The 19,712-nt window shown below is 38.1% G+C and overlaps 1 protein-coding gene and 1 pseudogene across 4 annotated transcripts in view; both read right to left on the reverse strand.

Annotated features, from left to right (window-relative positions):
* Nucleotides 1-19,712, reverse strand: part of MAPKAP1 (MAPK associated protein 1) — a 266,882-nt gene that overhangs the window by 142,438 nt on the left and 104,732 nt on the right. For all 4 annotated transcript variants that reach the window (XM_007539997.3, XM_007539996.3, XM_007539995.3 and 1 more), the window contains one exon: nt 8,209-8,381. In XM_007539997.3, coding sequence (XP_007540059.1) covers nt 8,209-8,381 — 173 coding nt within the window. The remainder of the gene's footprint in view (nt 1-8,208; nt 8,382-19,712) is intronic.
* Nucleotides 11,429-11,858, reverse strand: LOC107522141 (small ribosomal subunit protein uS12-like; annotated as a pseudogene).

The following is a 19,712-nucleotide window of genomic DNA, read 5'->3' on the forward strand; positions in this document are numbered from 1 at the left end:
GTCAATGGTGGTGAAGTCCTTCAGTTTCAATATGTTTGGGAAGCTTTTGGTTTCTCCTTCATATCTGAAGGAAAGTTTGGTAGAGTTGAGTACTCATGGCTAATAATTCTTATTTATTAAATCTATTAATACTGTAAAAATGCCGTTCCATTCCCTTTTTGCTTCTCAGATTTCTTTAGAGAAATCTGGTACGAGCTTGATGCTTCTGCCTCTGTATGTCAGCTTCTTCCTTTTCTTTGCAGCTTGAAATGTTTCTTCCTTGTCCTTACTTTTGCAAAGTGTTACTTATCTGTCTTGGTATTGGTTATTGGAGGTTCAGTACTTTTGGTTTCTGCTCAGTTTCTTCTTTATATTTTGACCATTGCCAAGGTGTGGAAAGTTGTCTGCAATAATTTCTTTGAATATGCTCTCTGTTCCTTTCTCCTCTTCATCCTCAGGGACCCCAATAACTTTCAATTTTCTTCTTCTGATGGAGCCTGCTACTTCAGAGAATTGTTTCATTTTTTTCTTTCTTTTTTTTATATTTATTTTATTTATTTATTCCCTTTTGTTGCCCTTGTTGTTTTTTTTATTGTTGTAGTTATTATTGTTGTTGTCGTTGTTGGATAGGACAGAGAGAAATGAAGAGAGGAGGGGAAGACAGAGAGGAGGAGAGAAAGATAGACACCTGCAGACCTGCTTTACCACCTGTGAAGCGACTCCCCTGCAGGTGGGGAGCCGGGGTTCGAACTGGGATCCTTATGCCGGTCCTTGTGTTTTGCGCCACCTGCGCTTAACCCGCTGCGCTACAGCCCGACTCCCGAATTGTTTCATTTTTTTATAAACTTTTCTTCTTCAGTAGCTTTGCACTCCAAGAGTGTAGTGGTTTTGTCTTCTAGCTCCACTATTCTATCCTCAAGCTTATTTATTCAGGATACAAGGATTCTAAGTTAGGCCTTAGTGCTGTCAATGGTTTTCTCTAATTCCTGTGTTTCCTTTCACAGTTCTTTTTGTTCATAGCTATATGGTAAATCAATCTCTGGATTTCTTTTTACATTTATTTATTTATTTATTTATTTATTTTGCCTCCAGGGTTATTGCTGAGGCTTGGCACCAGCACTACAAATTTACTGTTCCTGTTGACCATTTTTCCCCATTTTACTGGAGAGGACAGAGAGAATTTGAGAGAGGAGGGGGAGAGAACAAGAAGGGGAAAAGAAAGACAGACACTTGCAGACCAACTTCATTGCCTGTGATGTGACCCCCCTACAGGTGGGGGGGAGTCGGAGAATCTAACCAGGATCCTTGGGCTTTGTATTATGTGCACTTAACCTGCTGCATTACTGCCTACCCCATCTCTGGATTCCTTAATTTGTGTCTGTATGTCTTTTTGTTTTTACCAGAATACTATTCAGCTCTGGCTTATGGTGGTGTGGGGGACAGAATCTGGGACTTTGGAGCCTCAGGCATGAGAGTGTTTGCATAACCATTATGCTATTTATGCTCCATCCTTGTCTGTATGCTAAAGTTGGAGTCTTGAATTGTCTTCGTGATTAGCTTTCTGAATTGAAACTGACTGGTCTTCCAAGTGATGCTGGACCCTTGATTTTTTTGTTTGTGTTTTGGTCAGTGTGGTATCCTGCTGTTTAACTGGTAGCTGGTGCTGTGACAATATTGTTTAAGTGTGGTGGTATGGCAGGGATGGGAATGTCAGTGTGTGGTCAGTGCTTCAATATGGCTCTGTCTCCCATGGCTGTGGTTCCAGCTCCTGTTTCTCAGCAAATTACCTCAAACTTTGTAGATTGTGTTCTTAGGGTCAAGATGTTCTTTATTCATCATTTTACCTGGTTTTCCAACAGCATGATATCTCAGTCTTTGTTACTTCTTGGTCAACCATTGGAAGTTGTCATGAATATTAACTTTATCTTAGCTTTAGAAATTTTAAAACTGTGGTTACTAGAAATTTCAAAGTTGCAGTTATGGCTCTTTTGAAGCTTACACTTTATGTACATTTTCAACTTTATTTAAGATATAATTGACATATGTAACTTTGTATAAGTTCATGAGGTATAATGCATTAATCAGACACACTTGCATATTACAAAGTGCTTACTACCAAGTAGGGATAACTAATATTTCCATCATGCTATATAATAATTATTTCTCTATTTGTGGTGAAAACATTCAAAATATATTCTTAGTAACTTTCAAGTATCTAATGTAGTACTGTTAACTGTAATCACCCAGAACTTAATTCATCTTTGATATATAAGTTTGAACCCTTTGACCAACATTTCCCCCCCTCTTACATAACTCTTGGTAACCACCATTCTAATTTGTTTCCAAAAGTTTTTTAAAAGATTTTTTAAATATTTATTTATTTATTTATTCCCTTTTTGTTGCCCTTGTTGTTTTATAAGGTTTTTTTTACGCCATATATAATGATATCATACAGTCTGTATTTTCATCTGATTTACTTAACTTAGAATAATACACTTGGAGCTTGGTGAAGCAATTCGTAGAGCTCAGGTTATAATGTGCACCTGAAAGGGGAAAGCTTCATGAAAACTGAAACAGAATTGCAGGTGTCTCTTTTTCTCTCTGTCTCCCTATCTTTCCCTTTCTATATAAATTTCTGTCTCCATCCAACAAGTAGGCTAAATATTTTATTCATATATTTTTATTATTAAAGACTGAGAGAAATTGAGAGGGGAGGGAAAGATAGAGAAGGAAAGAGACAGAGAGAGACATCTGCATCCCTGCCTTCCCACTCATGAAGCTTTCCCCTTGCAGGTGGGGAGCAGGGGCTTGAACCCAGGTTCTTGCATACTATGTGAGCTTAACTAGGTGTGGTACCACCTAGCCCTCATGAAATATTTTTTTAAAAGAATAACACCCTCAATTTTCATTTATATTCTCACAAATAGCAAATTCCCTCCTTTCTCATAATAATATTCCATTGTCTATATATACTTCATATTTTTTATCTATTCATCATAGATAGACAATTTGTTTCCTAATCATGGCTATTATGATGATAGTACAATAAGAAGGAAGTACATACACTTCAAGATCCTGTTTGCTTATCCTTTGTACGTAAGCCAAGAAGTATGATACTGAACCACTTGGTACCCTATTTTTAATTTGAGAAGACTTTATACTATCTTCCATAGTGTCTACGACAACTTAAATTGCCACCAACAGTGCACTAGGATTCCATCATAAATACTTGCTATCTCTTGTGTTTTTAAGGCTCAGTAGTCTAACAGGTATTAAGTGGTTGTCAATTTAGGACAACACTGCTCTACAATCAGAAACTTATACTCAATGTGTATTGCAATAATCTCCGAAACATAGTACTCTAGCTTTGTAGTCCAATGGTTCAAGCTCTCTTATAAAATGTAATACTAGGTAAGAGACTGGTGGAAAATGTTGAATTCTGAAGGATAATTAAAAAGAGGACGAGGAATAACCACTTTAGTGTAAAATGGGCTGAGAATATAAAACTGCAAAAAAAAATTGGGAATAGTCAAAATTACTCTTGAAAATTCCTTAGATTATTTATGAAGTAGAGTAAATGAAGTTTTATGTAAGAAGTAATTTCATAATTTCTCACTGGAATGCATTTGGATTTAACTTTTATTTATTTACTTATTTTTTATAAACAGGTGCTACATAAAATGTATTGTTTTACCCTTGAATATAATAGTGAAATACAAATTAAGAAATGTTTAAGAGGCCAAGGAGTAGCAGCATATCTGGTTAAGTGCATATGTTACCATGCATAAGGACCTGGGTTCAAGCCCCCAATCCTCACTTGCAGAGGAAAAGCTTCATGAGAGGTGAAGTAGGGCTGCCAGTGTTTCTTTGTCTCTTTCCCTCTCTACCTCCCTCCCCCCTCAATTTCTGTCTGTCCTATCAAATAAAATAAACCTTAAAAAGTGTTTTTTGGGGAGTTGGGCAGTAGCACAGGGGGTTAAGCACACATGGCACGAAGCACAATGACCGGTGTTAAGGATCCCGGTTCGAGCTCTTGGCTCCCTACCTGCAGGGGAGTCACTTCACAGGCAGTGAAGCAGGTCTGCAGGTGTCTATCTTTTACTCCTCCTCTCTCCATTTCTCTCTGTCCTATCTAACAATGACGACATCAATAACAACAACAACTACAACTACAACAACAAGGGCAACAAAAGGGAGAATAAATAAATATTAAAAAGTGTTTTTTTCCCCCCAAGAAATACTTTAACAAACATTGTAAGTCAGACTGACCTTTGGCAGAGAAACAAGAAAGATCACTGGAGAAAGGACATCTTTTTAACAAGCCCAGTGCTAAAGCAACTAGCTAGACATATACAAAAACACAAAATCCAGACATTAGCCATATAATTTTCACACACACAAAAAAATTGAAGTCAATCACAGATCTAAATGTAAAGTACAAACTGTAAAATTTCTAGAACACAAGCAAAAAAAATCTAGGTAACTATGGGTTTAGCAATGACTTTTTAGATACAACACCAAATGTACAATCTAGGAAAGAAAAGCTAAAGTTAACATTGAAAAATTGTTTTGCAAATGATGCTGTTAAGAGAATGAGAGGAAAAGTCACCAATTAGATGAAAATCTTTACAAAACTTATCTCTGATAAAATTGCAAAGCACAATTAAAATTAACATAGATAAATAAATCAAACAGCCTAATTTAAAAAATAAATAAGTCTGAGCAAACAACTTAGAAAAGACATAGATGGTGAATATGCAAAAAAGAAAAAAAATGTGCTTAATGTGTTATAATTAGGGAACCTTAAGTTAAAACAATGAGATACCACTGCATACCTATTAGAAAAACTAAACTACAAAATATAACACTAATGCTGGTGAGAATATGGAGTACAGGAACTGTTGTGCATTGCTGACAAATGCCAAATGGTATAACCACTTAGCTTCTTAGAAAGCCAAGCACAGGATTACCATACAACCTAGCAATTATATTTCTAGGTATCTGCTTATAACAATGGAACAATCATACACACACACACACAAAAATTGCAAATGATTGTTTCAGCAGCTATATTTATAATAGCTGAAAATTGCAAGCAACCAAACTTCCTTCAATAAGTAAAAGGAAAAATAAACTATAGTATACTAGATATTATACAAAGTAATATTATTTAGCAACATAGAAAAATGAGCTGACACTCCACAAAAACCAGCATGAGAAACTTAAAGTACATGTTCCCATGGAAAAGAAATCAGTCTAAAAGGGCTATATATGGTATCCTTTAGCAACTGGCTGACATTCTAGAAAATATAAAACTATAGAGGCAGTAAAAATCTGAATACTTGCCAGAGGGAAGAGATGAATAGATGAAGCACAGTCAATTTTCAGGTGGTAAAACTATTTTATACAATCAGTAGGCCTGCATAATACAAAAAGCGTTGCCCACTGACATTAGTTAATGCTAATTATGTATTAGCATAAGCTCATCAAAGATATTAAAAATAGAGGCCAGGGGATGGCTCTTCAGGTAGAGTGCACACTTTATTATGCACATGGACCAGGGAGTGAGCCCCCAGCCAACAAAAAGGAGCACTATTCAAGGGAAACTTCACAAGTGGAAGAACAGTGTAGAACCCCAGCAATAACCCTGCTGGCTCAAAAAAAAAACTTGTGTGTGTGTGTGTGTGTGTGTGTGTGTGTGTGTGTGTTAGATGAAAATGGGGTTGGGGGGAAGGAGGAGCAAACCCAGGACCTATGTCCTATGCACTATCACTGCACTATTTCCCTTGGGAGAGCAGAGCACTGCTCAGCTTAGTCATATGATAGTACTGGATATTGAACCTGGGTTGGTAGAGCTTCAGGTATTTTTGTTATTTCCTAAGTAAGCATAACTGCCCTTTTTACTTATGTATGCTGGAATTCACCTGCAATAAAATAACTCAACAGATATGTTAATATCTCCTATAATAAGAGTTCTAATGTAGGAAGTAAGTAAAGAATTGGAGCTCTGGGCTTGGCTATCTGCAAAGCACACACCTGACCATACATAAAGCACCAGGTCCAAGTTCCAAAACCATAAGAGAACATCATGGACTATACTAGGGGTAGTGGAGTTATGTTGTAGTGCCTCTCCCTTTCTCTTTCAGTTCTCTATCTGAAACAAAAAGATGCAAGACCCTTCTCTCTCTCTCTCTCTCACACACACACACACACACACACACACACACACACACACACACACTTTTGAAGCCAGAGACTCCTGGATATAAATACCAGTTCTACTGTTTCATAATTTGAGAAAGTTACTTAGCTTCTCTAAGCTTCAGTTTCCTTATGTGTGAAATGGGTATCACAGTTCAACTCCTATCTTTGTTGCTTACTTACTAAGTGCGTAACATGAGTGAGTTCTTTTGTTTCTCTTGGTTTCAGTGCCTTTACTAAGCATCACTTAGACAACATCACTAGCACTGTCATGCTCTTTCCTGTTGTCTTGCTTCCATCTATACTGAAAAGGGACACCATCATAGTTCAGCCTCAAGCAGAGTGCTGACTCAACCCTTTTCGGCGCCTTGGTGGTATCTTGGTTGAAAAAGCTTCCCATTACCACAGGAGCAATAAAGATTATCTCTATATCCACAATTTATTCAGGCAAAGTAGAGGGCAATGTCAACAAGTACTTGAAAGAATAATTTTATGTGCAAATCTAATGTACCTAAAGGGAAGAAAAAAAAAAATGACAGCTAACTGGAGCATACTAACTCTGGAAATGTGACAAAAGAAGTCTCCATGAGAATCCATTTTCAGAATGAAAACATTTGGGCAGAGGGTAGACAGCATAATGGTTATGCAAACAGACTCTCATGCCTGAGGCTCCAAAGTCCCAGGTTCAATCCACCACAACACCCTAAATCAGAGCTGTGCAGTGCTCTGGTAAAAACAAAGAAAAAAAGAAAAAGAAATCATTCACTACATTTTGCTGGGGCCCCAATTCTATTACTAGTAAGAATATATAAAACTGCAAATGGATGACTATCAGATTAAAAAAAAAAAAGCTAAATATGGGAGAGCTAATGCAGCAGGGCTCTTAATGGTCAAGTTATGAATCAGAGACTCTACCATCTTTTTTTTTAAAAAATATTTTATTTATTTTTAACAAGAATGATAGTAGGAGAGAGAAAGAAGGCACCAGGTATCATTCTGGTACATGTGCTGCCAGGGACTGAACTCAGGACCTCATGTTTGAAAGTCCAATGTTTTATCCACTGTGCTACCTCGCGAATCACAGAGACTCTACCTTTTAAGCCTGATGTTTTTGTTTGTTTGTTTTTTGTTTTGTTCATGCCTGCAGGTTTTTATTGCTGGGATCAGTGCTGGAACTACAAATCCACTGCTCCCAGTGGTCTTTTTCACCCCCACCTTTATGTTTTTATTTGACAGGACAGAGAGAAGTTGAGAGGGGAGAGGGAGACAGAGACAGAGAGATATGCATATCTGCTTCACTGCTCGTGAGGCATCCCCCTGTGGGTGAGGAGCAGAGGCTCAAACTTGGGTCCTTGAGTAATATGTGTGCTTAAGCAGGTGCACCACTACCTGGACCCTCAAGCCTGATGTTTTTAATATCATTGTTTAATTAAAATCAAAAGGAAAGACTGAAAAAACCTTAGTATTGGACATATTAGAAATCAAAATCTTGACTCTGCGCTCTCCCATCTGTAATCTCCAGCAAGTAATAACAATGAAGAGCCTAATGCTCACCTCTCACAGAGCTGGGAGAACCAAATAAGATTACCAGGTGTGATAGTATGCAGCATTATGCCAACTTATAGTAGGTGCTCAACAAACATTACTTCCTCCCACCACTTCCATGACATTTTTATTAACAATAATCAGTAAAGGATTTAGAAACTGCTGAAATGTATTTCTTAGACTTCTAAATTTACAGCATAGCCAGTCTGTTTTCAAAGACAAATTCTCTGAAATAAGCCTGAGATACATAAGCCCAAAAGTTGGTGGTGAGCAACCTAACCTGAGTTAATTTAGACATCTGGTTCCCAGGCCAATGTCTAGAAAGATGGCCCAATCCCAGAATGTGGCAGGGTATTAAAGAGTATCTGTGTGTGTGTGTGTGTGTGTGTGTGTGTGAGAGAGAGAGAGAGAGAGAGAGAGAGAGAGAGAGTGTTGGGCAGGCAAGTCAACGATAAATTTAGCAGCAAAAAAGAGGAAGATTACTTGAGCTTTGGCTCTCGTCCTTCACTTGTGTACTGCCAACAGATGAGCCCAATCAGGTCCTGTACCCTGGCGCTGGCCATTGTCACCACAGTCATCGGCAGCAGTCTGTCTTGGCTTGAGTGCAGTGGGAGGTAGACATCGATCTTCTTGGTTGCTGTTGTGCCTACATGACCCTGTGGACAGAGCACATAGTCAGTCACGCAGACCACACTGGGCCATAAACACTGCTCTCCAGGGCCTTTGTGCAACACAATCTTCACTGTTTTTATACAGGTCTGCCTCTGCCTAGGTAGTCAAAATGGTCCCAATTGGAAACATTACCTAGTTTTAAGATATTTTTTGCATTATTTTAATTTGAACTGTATAATGGACCCAGCTCTAGTAAGACAGACTACAACAAAAATGAATGAGTTGTCTCCTGCACACGAGATTCGCATAGCTACTTGTTTAGCTTGATCTTGAAAAAGCAGCCACTAGACCCTGGTATAGGCAGCCTTCATGAAAATTGCCATGCCACTCCTTGAGACCTTGAGACAAACTGCATAGGAAGTTGTTATCCTCTCTAAGGAAAAATTCAAGCCTATTAGCATTAGAACTAAGCCTTATCTTCTCAATGACCTTAGTTATCTCCAGTGCAGTTCAAGAAAGAGTCCTTGATCTCCTATTATTGTCCTGAATACTATACCCACAATGCTCTTTTTATCCTCAGTTCTTTCCACATACCTCCCCTTCTTTTCCCTCCAGAAACTTTCATACCCCCTCTTTAAATTCTAAGTAGCAAATTTCCATAAATCCTCATTTGCTTAAAAAAAATTTTTCCCCCTGTAGTTTGGGAGGTGGCGCAGTGGATGAAGCTTTGGATTCTCAAGCATGAGGTCCTGAGTTCAATCCCTGGCAGCATCAGAGTGATGTCTGGTTCTATCTCTCTCCTCCTATCTTTCTCATTAATAAATAAATTCTTTAAAATTTTTCCCCACCTCTTTCTCTTAATTGAAGACAACTGGTTATTGAGACTACTACTTCCTCTGTAACCAGAGGCTGTTTTTACCCCCAAACCCTCATACTGGGAGGTAAAATAGCTATTATCTGCCCCCACCCCACCACATCCCACTCCAGCCTTAAGAGTACTATTCAGCTCTGCCTTGTGGTGGTGCTGGGTGACTGAACCTGGAACGTTGAAGCCTCAGGCACTAGAACAGGCAGTCTTATCCATAAATAACTATTTCTCCTTTCTAGCAAAAATTCTGATTCCTTTGAGGCACAAACTAACTCATGTTTCCCTTTTCTTTTTGGTTCTGTTATCCATTAATCTTCTAATCGGTTTCCTCCTTCAGTCAATGCTTGAACTCTTAGTTCTTAGTCTTCTTTTCCAACCCAAACATCTTGGTAATTTCATCTGAAAGAAAACCTGCCCAATGCCAAATATATCAGCCCTAAAACTGTGTCTTCCTCAGTGCCTTTACATTCACACCAACTCAAATCACTTTTTTTTCTTTTTTAATTTCTTTATTGGGGAATTAATGTATTATATTCGACAATAAATGCAATAGTTTGTACATGCATAACATTTCCCAGTTTTCCATATAACAATACAACCCTCACTAGGTCCTCTGTCATCCTTCTTGGATCTGTTCAAATCACTTTTTGTACTGGGATAACTAGAAATCTCAAATTACAGCAGCCATTCACTAAATATATTTTAACACTCTTTTGTTCAAGAAGTCCTCTAAGTTCTTCAGTCTACAACCTACTATTGATAACTCACCATCTTTAAATTATTTATCAATTACCTTTATTCCCCAACATTACTCCCCAAATTACATGATCCAACATTATAATAATTTCACAAAAATCTTAATACACTTTTCTTCCACTGGAAGTTGGGTGAACCCAACAATGCATTTCCCAGCTAAACATCACTGAAGAAACATATAACTACACAGATTGATTGGCCTCAATTGACATGACGATAAACCCGAGACACTCAACACTGTGTAGCAACTCTATACATTTTCTTATTCAATACCCAGCCCCCCAAAGCACTTCTACCATGAAACTTCCCATCAGCCACCCCTTGCCATTCTACTCCAAGGCTTCCTCTGTTAATGCTAACAGATGAGGAAAATTCTCATCTTTCATTGAGAACCTTCACCTGGATAGTATGTGCAGGCATGAGACCTAAGTCTGAGCAAACTACACAGGAAAAATATTCCATGCTGTTAATATTTTGGGACTCCTGGCTAGCTACATTTGAAAGAATGAATTAAAACCAGGTGCCACATATAAGTATTAACTCAAATCAAAGAGTTATATTAAAATGTAATATTAAAATTATAAATGTAGTATTAAAATCATAAAACTCTCAGAAGGAAACACAGCTATAAGTGTTTCCTGGCATTGGATAAGGAATTAGTCTATTTAATATAACACCAAAAATACCAATTAAAAAAAACTGGACTTTACAAAACTAAAAACTTTTGTGTCTCAAACAAAAATATCATGAAAGTGGAAAGATAATCCACAAAATGGAAGGAAATATTTGCAAGTTATATATATGGCAATGGTCAACCACCAAATCTAATGAACTCTTACAACTCAAGATTTAAAAAAAAAAAAGTCTAATTATATAATGCACAAAAGACTAAAACAGACAATTCTCCAAAGAAAATATATATATGGTCAATAAATATAGGAAAAGATGTTCAAAATAACTAGCTAATAGTAAATACAAATGAAAAAGATCCCACTTTAGAAATAACTTTTTTTAATTATCTTTATTTATTGGATAAATAAATAAATAAATTGAAAAGGGGGTGATAAAGAGGGACCAGAAATTGAGAAGGGGGAGATAAAGAGGGAGAGAGACAGAGAGACACCTACAGCACTACTTTAGGACTCACAAAGCTTTCCCCCTGCAGGTGGGGACCAGAGCCTCGAACCCGGGTCATTATGCATTGTAATATGTGCACTCAACTACCCAGCCCCAAGATCCCACTTTATATATACCCATTAATATAGCTAATATTTCTTAACTGAAAAAAAGACTTTTGAGGCTGAGAAGAAATGTGACTCTTGTGCATTGATGGTTGAAATGATAAGTGGTACCATCAAAAAGAAAACAGTTTGGGACTGGGAAGATAGCAAAATGGTTATACAAAGACTTTTTCTTTTTCCCCTGGTATTATGAAAATTTATTACCACGGAACTTTCAACATCAAACTCAGGATCTTGGCCTTTCCTTTTTGCCTTTGTATAAAGCCAACAGAGAGACTGGCCACTTTGACAACCTTAAACGGTACTTCAGGAATGTCACCAACAGCGTGACCTTTATGACCAAATCCAGCAGCTAGAACTTCATCGTTTTCCTCAATAAAATTCAAGCAACCATCATTGGGCACAAAGCCTGTGATTTTTTTGCCATTCTTAATCAACTGGACTGGGACACACTTCCTGATAGCAGAATCTGACTATTTGGCTTCAACCCCTACTTTTTCCAGCATAATCCCCTTGGCATGGGAAGTACCTCCAAAAGGATTGGCCTTCAGGGCTGTGCCCAGATAGGCTTTCTTGTACTGCTTATCATGCCACTTCTGGTCTCACCGGTGGCTACGCAGCTTCCTGACATTACACAGACCACAACAGTTGTCCATCCTGCTAGCTGCATGGGCCCGAGTGAAAATATACAAAGACTTCTGTAACTGTGACCTGGAGGTCCTAAGATTCAATCCCAGGGACCAACATAAACCAGAGCTGGGTAGTGCTCTTGTTAAAATGAAGAAAAAGAAAAAAACGTTTGACATTTTTTAAAAATATTAAACCATATGACTAGCCATTTCCTTTCGTGTGTGTGTGTGTGTGTGTGTGTGTGTGTGTGTGTGGTTTTATTTTTTACTCAAGAAGGCTGAAAACATGTATGGCTACTTAAAAGACTTGTACGCAAGTAAGTGTTCACAGCAACATTATTCATCAGAGTCAAAGAATGGAAACAATAGCCCAAATGTTCATCAAGAAAGGATAAACAAAATCCATACAATGAAATTTTATTTAGCCATAAAAAGGAATGAAGTACTAATACATGCTACAAAATGGATGAACCCTGAAACCATGAAGCTAAGAAAAAGAAGTCAGAAATAAAGAGTTACTTATTCAGTGAGTGCTTTTATGTGAAATGTCCAGAAGAAGCCAGTCTATAGAGACATTAACTGCCACGATATTTGGGAAAGCACAGAACTGAAAATTATAGGTTTGGGGGGTGATGATAATGTTCTCAAATGAGATACTATCAGTATTTTTATAATACTGTGAATTTGCTAAAGATCACAGAATAGTACACTTTAAAATGGCTCATAATAGCAACAAATGTTGGAGAGGTTGTGGGTACAAAGGAACCCTTCTGTACTGCTGGTGGGAATGTCAACTGGTCCACCCTCTGTGGAGAGCAGTCTGGAGAACTCTCAGAAGGCTAGAAATGGATTTATCCTATGACCCTGCAATTCCTCTCCTGGGATATATCCAAAGGAACAAAACACATTCATACAAATCTGTGTCTACCTATATTCACAGCAGCACAATTTATAATAGCCAATACCTGGAAGCAACCCAGGTGTCCAACAACAGATGAGTGGCAGAGTAAGTTGTGGTCTATATACACAGTGGAATACTACTCAGCTATTGAAAATGGCGAGTTCACCTTCCTTACCTCGTCTTGAATGAAGCTTGAAGGATGAATCATGTTAAGTCAGATCAGCCAGAAAGAGAAGGATAAATATGGGATGATCTCACTCATAGAGAGATGTTGAAAAAAATAAGGACAGAAGGAAAAACACAGAGCAGAACTTGGACTAGAGTTGGAGTACTGCACCAAAATAAAAAGACTCTGAGGTGGGGATTGGGGGGAGGGTTCAGGTCCTGGAACATGATGGCAGAGGAGGACCTAGTGGGGATTGCATTGTTATGTGGAAAACTGAGAAATGTTACACATGTACAAACTACTGTATTTTACTGTAGACTATAAAACATTAATCCCCCAATAAAGAAATTTTTAAAAAATCAAATGGCTCACAAGATGAATTTATATGTGTGAATTTTATCTCTTTGAAATTGAAAAAAATAGTCACCTCACTTCTCTCCATCTCCATTGCCACTAAAATATCAATAAACTTCTAATAGTCTCCAAACTGACCTCCTGTACTCTCTCCTACTTTAATTTGTTCTCAACACACATGCTAGATTTTTCAAACTCAAATATGATCATATTTTCTCTGCTTAAATTCTTTGAATGAGTGAGTCCTATGCTAGTTTAAATAAAACCAAATTCCTTGCAGGTCTACCAAAGATCTATATATAATCTGGTGGGTCCCTGTTTATCCTTCCAACATTATCTACTACCAGTCCCAGCTGCCCAACATGCTTTAGTTATATTGGCCTTCTAGAAGGGGGTTGTGTGGTGTAGTGTGTGTGTGTGTGTGTGTGTGTGTGTGTGTGTGTGTGTGTGTGTGTGTGTACATGCACATGTGTGTCTCCTGCCTGTTCCTCCTTTCAAGGTCAGAGCTTGTGGCAGTCAAGATGTTTAGAAGACTCTCATGATTTTTGCACTAACAGGTGATGGTGAACAGTTAAACTCATCTTTCTGTTCTTGCATCTCTTCATATCTGAAGTGGTATTGAAGGCTCCAAGAGATGGCTCACCCAGTAGAGCATAAACTTTTCTATACACGAGAACCTGAGTTCAAGCCTCCCCCACCACATGGGAGCATCATGCAGAGGGGAAACTTCACAAGTGGTGGAGTAGTGCTATGGTGTCTCTCCTGTGTCTGTCTTTCTTTCTCTCTGCCTCTGACCTTCTATCTGGCTAAGAGGAAAACAGGGATTTCACTAGAAGCAGTGGAATTGTGCAGGTGCAAAGTTCTAGCAACCTATAGTGGAAAAATAAACAAGTAAATCAATAGTAATAACAGGTCTGCCTATCAGGAGATTGGTCTTTTTATTATTCCAGGCTCAGCTTATATGACACCTTCTCAGAGAAACTTTCACTGATAATCCTATAGAAGGAAACTCATTGTTGTTATTCTTTCACACATGACCTGTCACTTCCTTCACAGCACTTAACAATCTGATGTTATCTACTTATTTATGTACATCTTCAGAGAATGCCTTTCCCCCTAGCCTCTAAGCTTCCATGAAGAAAGTCATAATAATGTCTGCCTTGCTTATTGATCTCTACATAATAGTTAGCACTTAGCCTTGCACATAGAAAATTCTCAAAAAAAATCTGTTGTATTACAGAATGAATATATGAATTACTCCAAATGCCTACCTACTAAAATACACATAGAACTCAATAAATGGCAGCTGGGTCGTGTCACACCTGGTAGGAAGCACACACTACCATGCACAAGGACATGGGTTCAGGCTCCCAGTTCCCACCTGCATGGGTAATGATGGAGCGCTTCAGGTGCCTCTCTTTAATCTCACGTTCTCTCTTTTTTTATCATTTATTTTATCTTTATTTATTATTGGACACAGACAGAGAGAAATTGAGAGGGGAGATAGTGAGAGAGAAAAATAGAGACATCTACAGCCCTATTTCATCATTCATGAAGCCCCCCCTACAGGTAGGGACCAGCGGCTTGAACTTGGATCCCCGTGCACTGTAATGTGAATTTTAACCAGGTGTGCCACTACCTAGTCCCTATCTCATTTTCTCTAGCTCCCCTCCACTCTAAATTTCTGTCTTTACCCAAAATAAATATTTTTTGGAAAGGAGCCCAGTAAATGTTCACTGCGCTCATGCCCCCATCTCTTGCCCATCTTCCATGGGTCTGTTTCTTGGTAGCAGATGAATGGGGAAGAATTTGTGCAATTCCATGTGGCTAAGGCTCTACTGTTCCATAATTCTATCATTCCAAGGCAGAGGAAAGGAGATCAGACATATGGTCTGGAAAAATGTGAAATCAGTTTTAAATTTCTTTCGAGAAATTCCATGTGTCATAAAATGCAAAGGATCTAACACTTGATCCTCTGATTTTTTTTAGTGAGTCTTGTCTCTGTTACAAATCAGATAAAAGAATCTCCTATATAACGTATATACATTAATGTAAAGATATGCACAAATTCACACAACACAGCTTTTATCTTGCAAATAAGAGTTCCAATGATTAGCAAAGACATCTTTAAACAGCAAGTCTTCTGAACTAGCCTAGCAGGAGAGGGTTAAAATTAAAACAGTGACAATCTTTCTGGAATGGATTTATCACCCTTTTATAAGCCTCAACTCAATCCAGTCCAGTTGCTTGTTATTGCTCTCCCATAATCCCCACTTTTCCTTCTAGAGACCTGGAACTGAAAGGCAATAGAAATCACATCTCAAAAAGATTCAACAAGGGAGTCGGGCGGTAGCGCAGCGGGTTAAGCACACATGGCATGAAGCGCAAGGACCAGCGTAAGGGTCCCGGTTCGAGCCCCCGGCTCCCCACCTGCAGGGGAGTCACTTCACAGGTGGTGAAGCAGGTCTGCAGGTGTCTGTCTTTCTCTCCCCCTCTCTGTCTTCCCCTACTCTCTCCATTTCTCTCTATCCTATCCAACAATGACGACATCTATAACAACAATAAGTGCAACAACAATAAAGAAATTAAAAAATATTTAAAAAAAAAGATTCAACAAGTTAACAAATGTGAATGTGCTTCATAAACTGTAAAGTACTTTTGAAATGCAGAGCAATATGACAGAAAAAGTATATAAGCCTCAAAATCAAATCCATTTCTTTTTCTCTCCCCCCAGCTATTTCCTTCTTTCTTTCCTTTCTTCCTTTTCTTTTGTAGAGGCAGAGAGGCATCAAGGAGGAGAGAGAGGGAGAAGGGGGAGGAGGCCATTGCACCAAGGGGTGGGGGCACTGCGTGGTAGTGCACCTAGTTGAGCAAACACATCACCGTGCATAAGGACCAGGGGGTCAAACCCTTGCTCCGCACCCGCAAGTGAGTAGCTTCACCAGCAGTTAGGCAGTGCTGCAGATGTCTATCTTTCTCCCTCTCTATCTCTCCCTCCCCTATTCTCTCTGTCCTATCAAATAAAAAAAGAGAAGAAGAAAAAGAAGGGAAAAAAAAAGGAAAGATGATCACTGAGAGCAGTAGACTCATGATGCAGGCACTGAGCCCCGATGACAACCCTGGTGTAAAAAAAAGTGAAGGAGTGTATTGCACCAAAATAAAAGACTTAGGGTGTGTGTGTGTGTGAGGGGGGTGTTCAAGGATTCAGGTCCTGGAAGCCAGAGGAGAAACCTAGAGGGGTTTGAATTGTTATGTGGAAAGCTGAGTGCTGTTATACGTGTACAAATTATTGCATTTTATTTTTATTTTACTGTTGATTGTAAACCATTATTTCCCCAATTAAAAAAAATTAAAAAAAAAAGTGAAGGAAAAACAACAACAACAAAACAAAACAAATACCAAAACCACAACAATGAAACTCTCTCCTATGTGATGGAAGCCAGGCTTGAACCTGACTGGTGCACATGTCAAAAAGAGTGAGAGAACTAAGTGAGATATTTTGTTGGATCCAGACTCATTTCTGTTATTCAAGGATATTGCACAGATACACAAGCCAAATTTGGATGCTGAAAGAAATCCCAATAATACTTATAACAAAAGTTGGAATTTATTTAGAATTGTTAAGTAAACCCTAACAAGTGTTTCTCTAAAGTAGCTCATTTAATTTTCACGATAACTCTAAGGGGTAAATTCTATCATTATTCTCATGTTGTAAGTGAGAAAACCAAGGTTTACTAGACTACAGTCATCTACTTAAGAGTCTGTAAGCAAAGCGAAAAAGCCAGGACTCAAGTCCATCTCTGTCTGACTCCAAAGTCCTACTCTTCAAGCATCTATAAGCCTTTTTTTCTCCTTAAAGTTACTCTAAATGTAATCACTTCTGCTAAAATTTGAAAAGCATCTATTTCTTCTCAAAAATACACCGAAGTATTGCCTAAAGCAGTCTCCCACAGAGGAACGAGATCTGAGGAGTGGCCCATGAAGAACTGTCAGAAGTATAATTTTGAACATAATTTTATGAGACTCCAGGAACTTTGCCATTGTAGTTGGCCGCAGGGCAGTCACCACTGTTTAAGAAATGAGATCAGATAATTATAAGGTAGTCCTACGAATCCCTTTATCCTCTTTCTTATTTCATGGTGCAATAGCAAGTGTGGGGGAAAACTACAAGAATAAATATGGTAAAAATAAATATGGTAGATATTTATTAAATGAATGAAATGAATGAAGCACCTTATATTTTTAATCTTCTAATTCCATCTTGAGGCACTGATGATGGAGAGAGCCTTGTACAATCCCTGAAATTATATACTTTTTAATAAGGAGGCTCTTAAAAAAAAAACAACCCTCAACATGATGGCAGTTAGCTCTAACAGTCCCTGTGCTGCAATATTTAGAGAGAATCATCTAAAACATAAAACAATCCATCAACATAATAGAAAGTAATTAACTTATAAAAATAATAAGGTGGCCAAAGGATTAAAAGTATTCATCACACATCAAGGCAAGCAATATTCCAAAGGCCTAGCATCTAAATATTAAAAAGCAACTAGCAAAAACAAAGACCATATCATACAATTTCACTGTGAGGCAATTTATGAGTCCTACAACAAAGAACTGGGGGAAACAGAAGTATAATTAAAGCCCAGGAAGGGGTCAGCAAAGAGACAGGGGAAACTGGTTCAGCTCCCCTTTTCTCAGTAGCATGTGTATTCAATAACCACCTATCTGAAACACCCTGTGGCTCTCTAGACAAAGTCAAGTGAGACACAAAATGGACTTTCATCAAACTCCAGATCTGTGGAAGATCTGTTATCATATAATGTGGTGGAAGCTTTAGAGAGAAAAGCACAGGTTTTCATGAGAATTCAGAAGCAACCTGGAATCAAGGAGATTAAGCAAAGACTCCCTAGATATAAAAACTTAGCTTTCTAGAAAAAAAACCACTATATTACATAAAATATAATAATCACTGTTAATGGAGGGAATGAGGACTCTGGTGGTGGAAAAGGTGTGGAATTATATGCCTGTTATAATTTTGTAAATCAATATTAAATCATTAGCAAATTTCTTTAAATCTTGGTGGAAAATAATAATACTAAAAATATTTGTTCATTAATAATATAATTAAATATTTTATGTACTACTCAAAGAAAGCTGTCTTAATAATTTTAAAAAGGTGAGCTGTTCTTGCTGATACATGGGACTCACTTTATAAACATTTAAAATAGTAGCACAGGTGGCCAGGGAGATAGCTTAGTAGGTAGAATGTAGCATTTTCATGTTTGATGTTCCCAGTTTCAGCTCCAACAAGGACTTCTCTCTCACCCTCATGCTCTCTTAATGTGAAACTCCCTCTAATATGAAATAAGTAGAAATAAACACTTTAAAATAAAACAGTAGCGCCAAATTTAAAGGTAGATTTTATGTAGAACTCTGTAACCAATTCATTCTGAGCTAGGAGTTTGGCTTCACAGTGTTATCTTTTATTTTTGCTTCCAGGGTTATTGCTGGGGCTCGGTGCCTGCACTAGGAATCCATTGCTCTTGGAGGCTATTTTTTCCCTTCTGTTGCCCTTGTTGATTTTATCCTTGTTATTATTATTGTGGTTGTTATTATTGGATAGGACAGAGAGAAATTGAGAGGAGGAGAAGACAGAGAGGGGGAGAGAAAGACACCTGCAGACCTGCTTCACCACTTGTGAAGCGACCCCCTTGCAGGTGGGGAGACTGGGGCTTGAACCAGGATCCTTATGTTGGTCCTTGGGCTTCACACCATGTGCACTTAATGCACTTATGGGTTAACACTACAGCCCTGGCCCCCACCCTGTAGTGTTATCTTAATGCTCAGTAAATCTGGAACCCATAAAGGCTATTGAATTCACATTTCCCTAATCTGGCACCTGTAGCCAAGTTAATTTGTCAAAAACATTTCTATAGTTTGTCACTAGACACTGTATTTTCTGACAAACTAAGTTTAAAATAAAATTGATAAAATCTCATTAGTTTCCTCTGAATCACCAACCTTGGTTCCATTAAGTTTTTATTATTAAGAATGTCAACTGTCATTCTTTCTTTAACATGGTCAAATTCTGGTCTAGGTACCTCCATGATCATTATTCAGATTAAAAAGGAGCTGGTGAAGGCAACTAGAGTGGGCTGGTTAAAAGCATAAGCTGTAGTCAGAAAGATCCGGGTTCAATTATCAGCAACGTCATTTACTGTGTGTGTCTGTACTTAGATGACTTTATTCAACCTGGGTTACTACTAATGTGAGGGTTATATAATTAATCACCTCCTCGTGGAGTTGTTGGAAGGATTGATTGAGACTGTCCAAGGAAAGCCCTTATCATTCTGTCCAATACCTAGGAAATGCTCTAGAAATGCTGGTTTCCTATTTTTCTCACATTGTTATATGCATGGATCATTTTGTACCGTATATTTAAAAATAACCACAAAGT

The sequence above is a fragment of the Erinaceus europaeus genome, chromosome 10, assembly GCF_950295315.1.
Source record: "Erinaceus europaeus chromosome 10, mEriEur2.1, whole genome shotgun sequence".
Taxonomy (NCBI): Eukaryota; Metazoa; Chordata; class Mammalia; order Eulipotyphla; family Erinaceidae; genus Erinaceus; species Erinaceus europaeus.